The sequence below is a fragment of the Gobio gobio genome, assembly GCF_949357685.1.
Source record: "Gobio gobio genome assembly, chromosome: 7".
Taxonomy (NCBI): Eukaryota; Metazoa; Chordata; class Actinopteri; order Cypriniformes; family Gobionidae; genus Gobio; species Gobio gobio.
The window spans coordinates 18,667,402-18,679,497 of record NC_137103.1 but is presented as its reverse complement, the minus strand read 5'-3'; the positions used below and the strand labels follow the sequence as shown (position 1 = coordinate 18,679,497).

Genomic DNA, 12,096 nt, shown 5'->3' with positions numbered 1-12,096 from the left:
TATACAGCATGGCAAAAGAGTGTAGCCCAAACATCAAAATTCTTTTTAGTTCCACTATGAAACAGAATCATGTGCAGATGAATGTCTAGAGAAATGTTTTTATCATAGCACAGCCATTCAGTTTGAATTCGCCTATAAAGGCAATAAACAAGTGAACACATTAAAGAGCTTATGTGTTATTTTCTAACCTTTAAAGCAATAATTCAAAAGTAACAACCAAAAAAATAGACTCGCCAATTAAAAAAGTTCATTGTTCACCACTCCAAAACATATGAGAGATTTACCGTCAAGACGTTAACATGGGCTTTATGAGAAACACACTTCTCCATTAAAGACAATATGAAGTCGCAATGATCCGCAGACGCCAGTGAACTGTATTTTTGAACCTGCACGTCATAACTGTGAGTTCAGCCAAACCACTTATTAAAAAGAAAGAGGCCAAGGCTATAAAGACAGAAGGCGAGGAGCTTGTTATTTTTCTTTCGGGGAGGTGAACAGGAAAAAGATCAATGGTTGTGGTGGCGTCTTTTGCCACAACTATGGCACTCTGTGGCATTAAAAAACAGCTCAAGAAAAGATATTATCGAAGCGTTAGTCTTTGAAGCGAACGCCAAGAATAATTTCCCACATATAACATTCCCCACTGAAACCACACAATGCTGTGGTACTAAACACCCCTCCCAGCACTTCTCAGATTTGCTTACATATTCCTCCAGAGGGAAATGCAGCTTCATCTACTGGCCAATTAGAGACTGATGAGTCAAATAACTTGCTTTTAGCCTCTCAAGCCCCGCAAAAGGTACTTTATTCCAGTAAGGAGTGAATAGTGTTATTGCTCCATCCGCAATAAAGCTACAGAGATGATGATCATGAGGCATAATTATGGGAATGAGTGAATGTAACAACACTGCTATACAAACAATCGTATGTGGAAATGATTTGGGGGAATATACAGTAATAAAAAATATATAAAAAAGAAGTTCTTCCCAAGATCCATAAAGATAAAATTGATAAATAGAATAAAATAAAGCCATGAGACACGGAGATGTTCTTAACAAATATTGTACAGGGAAATGATCGAAGTATTGATAAAAGTACTCAGAACTATAAGTGGAATCTTAAAATGTTATGAAGCTGAAGCTGAAGATTATTCTAATCCTCGAGACAAAAACAAAAATCACAAATTAATAATAATAATAATAATTTTGTTTTTAAATTAAATTTAAATAGATTTAGGCCAATATCAATATTTTTTATAAAATAACTTCATTTTCAGTCCATATCAATAATCAATAATATCTCTGTATTTTTACATTTTACAGAAATCTTAGCATTAATTGAGTTGAGGTTTACTAGGGGTCAAACTGACTGGAAACTGTCCTTCAAGTCAACAAAAAATACAAACTCCTTTTATAAATGAATATCTATCCCGTGCACAAAGTGGTTAACACAGAACATTACATCATCCATGTTTAATGCAGTGCATCTCTTCACTGCCGGAGAAAAAAAAAGTCCTCACTAGGATCTCTGACTCTCAGTTGCAAAGCCTCAGCAACTCTTTTGAGTCGTATGTAATATACGGTAACTGTCTATCTGTGATGGCACTTTGTGCTTCTACTTTTATATATACATACTTTATTTTCCAGCGATTATTGTCCATTGGTGAGCGAATGAGCCCAAACACTTGCTCAAAAATCCCAAGGCAGGCATTGTCACGGTGGATGGTCCCTGCTACGGCAACTATCACCAGTCCATGAGCTGAAGAAATACACTTTAACCCATAACCTTCCAAGTTTGGGCAGAACAACAGACGTTCTTCTCCTGCAAGAGCATGTAACCGCTTGCTGACCAGCTCTGCCCCATTAAACTCATCTACACGCTGCTCTCCAGAGCATAAGAGAAGCCGAAGTCTCACATCCTCCCAGAAATGCTGAGGACCCCAGTCCTGCACCGGATGCCCTTGACCAGGGTTCTGAGAGTTCAGAAGGCTGTAGAACCACTGGCAAAACTGTTTTCCCAAAGCTGCAAGGTCTGACAGACCATCTCCAACCTCATCTGTAATGACTGTGTTCTTCTCACACTTTGAGATCTGTTAGAAATACAGACCAGGTCACAATACAACCTATAAAACCTTGGCTTTACAAGTGATATTCAATGCAGCGTTCATACAGATTTGAAAGAATGAAATTCAAGCACTTCTTAAGCAGTGAAAGCCAGTGCTTTTCAATAAGTGGGAAAGCTGTTTTTATAAAGTGTTATTACTTAAAGGGATAGTTCACCTAAATATGAAAATAACCCCATGATTTACTCACCCTCAAGCAATCCAAGGTGTATATGACATTCTTCTTTCAGATGAATACAATCACAGTTATATTAAAATGTCCTGGCTCTTCCAAGCTCTATAATGGCAGTAAATGGCAGCCCAAAATTTGAAGCCCCAAAAACTGTATCCATCCATTATAAAAGTAGCCTTCTGAAGTGAATCTTGGGATTTTGTAAGAAAAATATCCATATTTAACATTCCGTATTCAACTTTAACAACCGTATTCAAACAAGAACCGTAACTAGCATGACGCCGCACGTAGCGCAAGCGTTTTGAAGGCCAAATTATACTTCTGCGTCGAGTGTACACCATAGCTACGCCGTAGGCTGTGTGATGCCAGTGCCAGTGCGTCAGGGTACCCTACGACGTACCCTGACGCGCACCTCTCCAAAAATGTAACAACGCGTCAATTCTACGCGGACCGCAAGCGCTGTGATTGGTCTGCCAGAACCCCTCCCTCAGGTCAATAAATAAATTAAAAAAATCTAGTGTGTGTGTCCAGAAATGGGGTGATAGTTTCATCCTTATATCTGCTATATAACTCAATATTTTGTGGTCCAGAGATTGTTTATGTTAGTGAATAAATACATAGATACGCTGTGTATAGTTTATTTATTTTCTCATTAAAACCAAAGATGTTAATCAGTGATTGTATATCAAGAACAGGAACACATTAGGGTGCATTTCGTTTTGTGATTTCAACGGAATGAATAGTCTCCGCAACTGCAATCGATTGAAGCGCTCGTCCACAAGCCACCGATACTGAAAACTCTGCATGACTTCAAAAACGCATTCCAGCACCAGATCGCCTCTTATGTAACTCTACTAATCAACTAGAGATGCTTAATTTGTATTACATACAACACTCAAGCTGCAAGAAAAAACGCTATCTGACGCAATGACGGCTGCTGATCTCCGACAATGTAAACATGCTTCTTCTTCAGCGTTTGCCTTGATACTGTTACCATCAACATGCTCGTGGACACTGCCTCCTAGCGGTCTGCATGTGGAATTGCACATTGATGCGGACAACAACGCAGAAGTATAAATGAAAACCAACGCGTAACTTGCACCGTAGAGGATACGGCGTAGGTACGACGCAGAAGTATAAATCAGCCTTGACTGTGAGAGGAGTTACACTTTCAACGCAAGTTAAATACATAAGGCGAATATTTTACTTTATAATGTGTTAAATATGGATTTTTTTCTTTCAAAAACCCATTGATTCGCTTCAGAAAGCATTTATTAACCCCCAGAGCCATGTGGAGTATATTTATGGATGGATGTACTTTTATGGGCTTCAAATTTTGGGCTGCCATTCACTGCCATTATAAAGTATGGAAGAGCCAGGACATTTTTTAATATAACTCCGATTGTATTCGTCTGAAAGAAGAATGTCATAAACACCTAGGATGACTTGAGGGTGAGTAAATTATGGAATAATTTTTTAATTTTGGGGTGAACTATCCCTTTAATTACACATTTGTCATGACATTCACTACAGTTCAAATGTAGGAAAATATTTTATTAAAAGAGATTTACTAGAATATAATATAATAGCATACATATAATAAATTACATTTTACAATATATTAAAATGAAACGTTATTTTTAATTGTAATAATATTTCACAATATCACGGTTTTACTGCTTTTTTTATCATAAAAATGAAGCCTTAGTTAGCATAGAGACTTCTTTCAAAATCATTTTAAAAATCAAACCAACCCCAAACCTTTGAACGCTAGTGTACTTCTAAACACTAAACAAAGGGTATTAGAACAAGCCATTTACAGCATTATTTTTAGATGACAAGTTAGGCCTGTCGCGATAATCAATAAATCAATTAATCGCACGATAAAAAAATGAGCTCGATAATTTTTCCGGCCGCGATAATTTCCAGCATCCGTTTTTATATCCATTTTTGGCGAGCGTTACATTATATGATCACGCTCTTAACGTTATACATGTAAATGCTTCTAAGTGTTTTAAACATTAAAAACATATTAATCGTGATTAATTACAAAAAAAATTTGATTAATTAGTTTATTTTTTTCAATCGATTCCGAGCACTACCTAAAACAATCATCTGTTGCAGTTTTCCCAGCTGTTTATTCAAGTGCATTTTTTTTTTTTGGTTGTTTTGTTAATTTTTTGTGGATATTTAAAATGCTTTCCATTTTCAGTGTTAAATAATCTTTAGAAATAAAAGTTTATTGATCTTTGAAAAGGTGTACCTGCATTATTATGCCATTATCATTATTTTAGATGAAAATGGTCTCAGAACGACAATATTATCGTTTATCGCGAAAACATTTTGGCCAATTTATCGTCCAGCTAAATTTGTTATCGTGACAGGCCTATGACAAGTGCTGTCAATCATGTATGTCCCCGTTTAATTTTATTGGCCGCTTGTTGCAAAGTTCTGTCTCATCCAATCATCAATAGATACGCTGTGCTTCTAGGCGGGACAAAATACAGTGCTTGAAAGCTCAACGTTTAATGTATAATCAGATGCCAATTATATCCACATATCACTCTGAATCACAGTAACAATGACGTGTTTAAAGCCACAAGTTCAATGATCATCAAACTTTGCCCCACTGAAATGTATGGTTTTGCCCATAAACTTCTATTGAATCCCAGCTTAAGTGGTGTTCTATGGGCTGTGATATTATTTAACTTTCATTCAAAAAATATTGAGATGCAAAAACGGATTTTTTTTAAATGATCATTATTCATGTAACATAACAGGTATCAAGCATGTTTGCAATCAAAATTCAAGCACAATTCAACTCTTGAAAGCATAACAGCTAAAAATCAAGCATTTCCCAAACTTGCACAAAATCAATCAATGGCATTTCCAGTAGGGTGAATCTCAAGAACATATGTCCAACCCACACTGCACACCAAAACCAATCAATCCATAATATATTGCATGAAGATTTCTTGGATTGTAGCGTTATTTTTATGATGATTAACCTCTTCCTAAATGTCCTTTTACACTGGACGCGATTTGGACGCTCGAATAATTCGCGCAATGGTTTTATTTTTTGATCAGCTGTTTGTGTAATGAGTGCTTCCACACTGAACGCGAATGTGCTGTGGCGAAAAAAAACAATATAAATGTTTTCCGTTTCGATGCCGATTTTTTTTAACACTCGCAGCGACAGAAAAGGCTTAAACCAATCACATACAAGAAAACAAAGGTCACGAAATGTCCAGTTGATGTCATTAACTATTCAATCAACATTAACTTTTGCCAGGTAGGCCTATCGCATTTCTCATGAGATTACAGCTGTACAGACTGTATGCTACAGACAACGATAACATAACCTTTTGAGTTAAAACTCGTTGATTTTTTTCTAACCTAATTGTGTCCGCGACTATGGAAAGTGAATGTGTTTCCATCAAGTATGCAGTGTTTCCCACACATAGACTAATTTGTGGCGGTGCGCCACAGAATCAACACCAGCCGCCACATATTGCGCGTCGTTATTCTTTTTTTTTTTTTTTTTTACCTGCAGTGTTTTTTAAACACGCAGTGTATTCGTTCAGCTGCACTTTCTTTCCCTGCTCTCCCTCCGTCTCTGTCACTCACACGCGTCTCTCGCTCTAAAACCTCAAACGCCAAACCTGCTTTTGTTATGAAACAAAGTCTAAGCTTTTACTTTAAAAAAAAACAAAAGTTTTAATACGGAATTCAAACAATAAATAGCGTTTTGGCGCTAATGTGGCATAACAGTTAAAGCCAGAGGCGACATGCTCTCATCTCCTGGCGGCGCGCGCGGTCACGTGGTTCACGGAGCTCTCAATACTTCTAGCGCTGTGACAGTTTCACTATTCATGTATTTGCAGCAAGTTTTGGTAAACAGTACAGCACAGTGTCCATTGATTATTACGTCAACCACATTTACAGTATCATTTTATTATGGAGAGTGATGGAGATGCAACATCTTATCATTAATGTTAATGTTTTTCTTGTATTTAGCCCTCAGGTATTCCTTACTAATTGGTCACACTTGTACATTGGTGGTCAAATGTGACCATACACCTTAACTATTTTTCAATTAAATAAATGTTCTATGTTTTAGTTTAATAATATTTATTGAATATTTTGAGGAGATCTTTTGGTACTAAATAGGCCTATTATTTGTGCAATAAGTATGGTCCATTAATGACCATTTAATGAATTAAATAAAAATAAATACTTCTAATATTGTTTTTCTTATTTATATTACAATTAGTGTAGTAATTAAGTTTAAAATGGAGAAATCCAATGCAAATTAGAGTCATTATGTGTCTGGAAAAATAATTAATTTCAATTGTAATGCCATGGTTTACCCACTATTTGTGTCTGTATGGCTCTTTAATCAATGTCCATGTATCTAGTCTAGTTGCTCAAAAAAGTATTGCAGACCATAACTGCTTACTTATTTTTAGGTTTTGCATTTGAATACATTAGACATGATCAAACACTAGATTTCTTTAAATGTGAAATTTTAAAACGTTAAAGGGTAACTAGGGTTGGGTATCGTTTGGGTTTTTTTCGATTCCGGTGCCAAACCGATACTTTTAAAACGGTTCCGGTGCCTAAACGGTGCCTGAACCGATACTTAAAAAAAAAAAAAGGCCACAAAACGAGGTGGACGACATTAAATGGCTTTTTATTTATTTATTTTTTATTTAAATTGAACCATTTATTAAAAGTTTAATGTATACTTAAATGTATAAATATAAATAAATACAAAACACAATTTACTTATTTACAAATTATAATTTACTTATTTACAAATTCACAGTAAAACCTAAGCCACCTAACCCAACTACAACAAGCCTAATATAACTCTAAATAACAGTTACAGTAATAACAGCAGTCGTCTGTGTTCTTGCTCTGCTACAAACCAGCTTCGAGCTTCAGCTTTATTTTGAAATATGATCATATTCTCTGGCTAAATATTTTAGAACGCATCGCCTTAATGTTTCCATGGCGACGCGTCATGTTTCTCACATGACACACAGCAGCCGCAATAGCGCTGACAGCTCAGCTGTATCGGGTTTATTTAGCTTTTTCTTTTTATTCAAAATATTCACAAACTTCTTAACTGTGTCACGAACTATCTGATGTTCAAATGTGTGAGTGAATGTGTGTTAGTTGATCTATAAAGCGCAATGGGCGGCGCCATGTTAGTTTATGCCTCAGAATCGGATCTATCGGATTTACAACACTTGAGTTAATTCTCGTCTCACGAAATACATGAAAGTAAGTGACCAGTGAACTGGAAGAAGAATAGAGTAAACTATATAGTTACTATATAATGTGCATGTATGTATCTGATGTGAATAAAACATGTAACGTTAGTCAAATTATAACCGTCTGAAAGGATTGTCATTGCCGCTTTCATAGACATCAGTGGGTGTTTTGTTGCTAGTAGCCTACTTATGAGCATTTAAATGTCTGAAACCTGGAATAAACATGATGTGGTTGAAAACACTGAATAGTTGTCATGAGTTGTGATGTGACGAGCGCTGAGCGTCTGTCTCTGGCTCGGTGCAGCCAAAGCACGCGAAAGCACGTTTGAATTTTGGCACCGAAATGAGGAACCGAAATCTGCGTTCTGATTCGGTCCGGTACATACCGGTTATATAAGTACCGGTGCCATATTGGAACCGGATTTCGGTACTCAACCCTAAGGGTAACTAAACCCTAAACCAACTTTGTTTAGTTAATGATCTGTAATACTGGGGCTTTATTAATGCTGTTCATTGATTCGAGTAAATGTTTTGACATTTGAGTATAAAGTGTTTTAATTCTATAAAATATGGTGTAAAACCGCCAAAGTGCTGCCCTCTTAAGGTTGAATGGTGGCCACTGCAGTTGAATTTTCCTATTGGACGTTGTGGTACATTGTGATGTAGGATGGCACTTCCTACAGCACGAGCTCACCACGCCCTCAGAAATGTTTCCCCCAATCACATGATGAGAACGGCTTCACTCCAGTATGAACTGTCATGTTACATGAAGTAGAAACATTATGAATGAAACTGACTTGACACTTGCTTTAACATTGTATTGAAGAAAATACCGTTAAATAATGCAGTTGTCAGTAGCCTACACGTCAGGCTTTTCTTGCGATAATATTGCCGGCCATCATGTGTACAGATCATTTTCATACATGAGACAACATGACATCATGACTTTGCGTAAACATACACGCCACTTTCTAAAGCCAAATGGCGTGTTATCTGTACGCATTTTGAGCTATCCGCGTGTATGTCTACGCCGTGTGATTCCGCGTGTATGTGTACGCCGAAACGAACATCATCTCCGCGTGTATGTGTACGCCGTGTGAATCCACGTGAATGTAAATGGATTTATAAACATACTAAATTATGCTTTTTTTTATGTAAAAATGCATAATGTTTCTTGTGATGGGTAGGTTTAGGGGCAGGGGCATGTGTGTGTGTGTGTGTGTGTGTGTGTGTGTGTGTGTGTGTGTGTGTGTGTGTGTGTGTGTGTGTGTGTGTGTGTGTGTGTGTGTGTGTGTGTGATGGGTAGGTTTAGGGGTAGGAGCAGTGTAGGGGGATAGAATGAAACGGCGTTGATAAACACGCTAAAAAGCGATTATGCGTCTTGATAGCACGCCAAAATGGCATAGCATATTGGCGTGTCATACGCTATTTCATGAGATCAGTCTGCATGAGACGCGCTTTCAAACCCTGACACACAAGTGGTTGCCGCGGACGCGGTAACGAACAACAATACTGTAACGTGCTGGCGTATATAGTCTAACTTATTTGAGGAAATCTGTTTATAATAGGCTTTTAGGTCTGAACTTATTGGTCCTGCGCTGCTTATTGATTCAGTTAATTTGAATGAAAATCGTATGTATATCAGATATCTCTATTTTTAGTGGCATTCAGTGTAAGGATTTGACTGTTCATAGATTAGGTTGAGTTCTCTTGCGCTGCTGCTTCACTAGCATCGTCGGCATCGGGAGTTAACGCAGTTTGAGCCAGCGGCTTGCATTGATAAGGCTCTGGGTCTGTGTCTACAGACAATTCACCCTCCTCCACTTCAGGTGAAGGTAGGAGACCGCTCTGTTGCAAAGCTGGCGTCACTCCAGTCATTCTCCATCTTTGCGACTCGCGAGACAGCTGTCAATCAAGCCGTCACTGCGGGTCTCAGGTGCACGCCCTCCGCTCAGCTCCGCCCTCGGTTCGTCCCCTCTGTCTCCGCTGGGCCGTGCCCACTTTTCCAGCATATTTTCAAAAATTGCCAGTGGGTGGAGTTAAGCTCTGAGCAGGGGTTTAGTTACCCTTTAATAACTCGCATCCTAATATTTTTAATGATACTTATACAAGCACACACAAGTGAATATTAATGAATATTAGCAAATATAATTTAAAATAGTTTGAAATAGAGCTAAAAAGGCACACTTATTTTTCCTTTTATAGTAGGCTATATAAATATGAATTGATACTGAATCAAGATCGAAATCGATATTTGTGCCAATCACCAACCCCAAATACCCCACCCAAATCCAAACTCCAAACGTTGCAAACTCGCGTCGCGGCTGATGTGAATGGTTTTGACGCAAACTATTCGCCGCTTCACTTTTTCGTTACGCGCCCGGTGTGAAAGGGCCTTAATTCTGCAAAATAGAGCTATTTTTTTAACTGTATGAGGGTAGTTGACTCCATTATTCAACCTTACGATTTAAGGCTAAAAATCATAACCTAAATGTTTACATTAAAAAATATTTTTCAAATGATTTATTTATTTCAATGTTTTATAACATACTGTATTTTAAGTTCTTTGCTTCATCAAATATGTGATTTTTAAATTTGAATCACCTTCACTGGTTCATTTAAATGGCCCTACAGATAAACTTTCAAAAGTACGAATATTCCACATAGTCTCTTAATCTAAATGCAAAATATTAATAATACTACTACTAGTATACTATTAATAATAATAACATAATTAGAAAATGCTGATTAAAATACTTAACTACCCATTATAGCAAGCAAGCAAACAAGCAAATCAAATGTATTGTACTGTAATACAATTATACTTTTTATTTTAAGCTCTATCGTGATGTATAAATACTTTACACTATATTGTACGGTAAAACTAATTTTTATAGTAATTTAATTAGACTTTTGCAAATTTTGCATACTTAACGTTATCCGACGAACACCTAACGTTACAAACACCTAACGTTAAAATCTCAACAGCGAACTTGGCATTAGTGTAAATTATTCTTGTATGAGTTGAGAGTATATTCTATATTCTTGAGAGTTGTATGCTTTTCTTTTTAATTTATAAAAGTTTTAATTTATTGAACCATGCTCGAGACAGTCACACCATAGGACAATTTTGAGATTTAGCTAAAAAAATAAATAAATCTAAAGATAAAGCAGTTTTTAAATCAACAGGTCCATGTAAGACAGAAATGTTTAACCATTTACTGCATTTTAAATTATGGCAATACTAGTTATATTCATTTTTATCTTGTGTGACAGTGAAAACGCCATGTAACGTCAACAACCCACTTAAGTGTCATGAAAATAATATTAACACAATATTGAAAAACTCCCATTGGTCCTAAAAATAGACTTTTTGTCAAGGGAAAAAAAATCTGTTGATTGCAATGCATTTCCTAACACCCAAGCATGTTTTTGACAGATTGTGTTCAGAGATTCACCCAGTAAAAGATATGTCTCGATACCTACCTCACCAGACGACCAAAACCCAATGGTTCTCCTGATCAGCTGATGTTTGTCACTATTAGGGGGCATGGCAACTCCTTCATTGGCAAGATACTTAAAAATAACATCCCGGTGTACCTTCTTTCTCTTGAGGAGCTCCTCAGCATCTTGTGAGTAAGTTATGATGGCCTCAATGGCCTCTGTTGATCAGGAGACACACTGTGACAGGCTGACAAATAACGTTACACAGCTCATATATATATATATATATATATATATATATATATATATATATATATATATATATATATATATATATATATATATATATATATATATATATATATATATATAAATATAGTGTGTTGCCTATCTAAACACTTTTCTAGCAACCAGACATCGCTGATGTTTACAGAGCAGTTTGGGTAAAGCTTAGCTTCAGTTTCGTCTTACCTTCTGTGTTCTCTACTGCAATCAGTCGATTCGTTACTGTATCTTTGAGGGCGAACAAGTCGTCCAGGGGTAATAATTTTAACAGTTTTCGACAGCCACTTTGCTCTTTCATTGACAGCGTGGACATACTTACACCAGTTATGTCAAACTACACATATCATGTACTTCTACTGAGGATCTGTGCTATGTAAAAGTAGAACAAGCTGTTGTTTCCGTTGTTGTGGCGCACCACAGCGCCTCCACAGTCCAGATAAAGATGGTGCACCAACCGTCCCGTCAAAATAAAAGTTCAAGATACCTAAAAGAGACTAGACATGTCTATTTTTATTATTATTCTTTTTATTTAAATAACTCTAGGGGAATACATAGTCATACAAACACACTTGAATAAAACAATCAAATCAAAATTATGCATCCTGTATCAAGTAGCCTACCCTTTTCAGCAGGTGAGATGTCTTAACAGCTTTACGATTGTTCTGTATAGTGGTCAGAGAGTCGTAAAAACCTTTAAGTCAGTGGAAAATAGTCTACCATTTGGTAAAGTTAACATACATTTTGCTTTATGTATATGATATTTCCCAAATAAAATAAGAATTTTAATTATATTA

General features: G+C 36.5%; 1 protein-coding gene across 1 annotated transcript; it reads right to left on the bottom strand.

The window, feature by feature from the left end:
* Positions 1–778: 778 nt before the first annotated feature.
* On the bottom strand, positions 779–11,715 carry cUnh3orf38 (chromosome Un C3orf38 homolog). Its single transcript, XM_079821538.1, has 3 exons — positions 11,489–11,715; positions 11,060–11,235; positions 779–2,089 (listed from the first exon to the last, which is right to left on the bottom strand). Exons 1-3 carry the CDS (start codon positions 11,613–11,615, stop codon positions 1,535–1,537), a joined length of 858 nt encoding a protein of 285 aa, XP_079677664.1. The 5' UTR covers positions 11,616–11,715; the 3' UTR covers positions 779–1,534.
* Between the last annotated feature and the right edge of the window lie 381 nt (positions 11,716–12,096).

Coding starts and splice junctions, on each gene's coding strand:
- cUnh3orf38 (XM_079821538.1), bottom strand. CDS start 11,615: ATGTCCACGCTGTCAATGAAAGAGCAAAGTGGCTGTCGAAAACTGTTA. Junction 11,236..11,488: donor TGCAGTAGAGAACACAGAAG/GTAAGACGAAAC, acceptor CCTGATCAACAG/AGGCCATTGAGGCCATCATA. Junction 2,090..11,059: donor GGTTTTGGTCGTCTGGTGAG/GTAGGTATCGAG, acceptor TATTTCTAACAG/ATCTCAAAGTGTGAGAAGAA.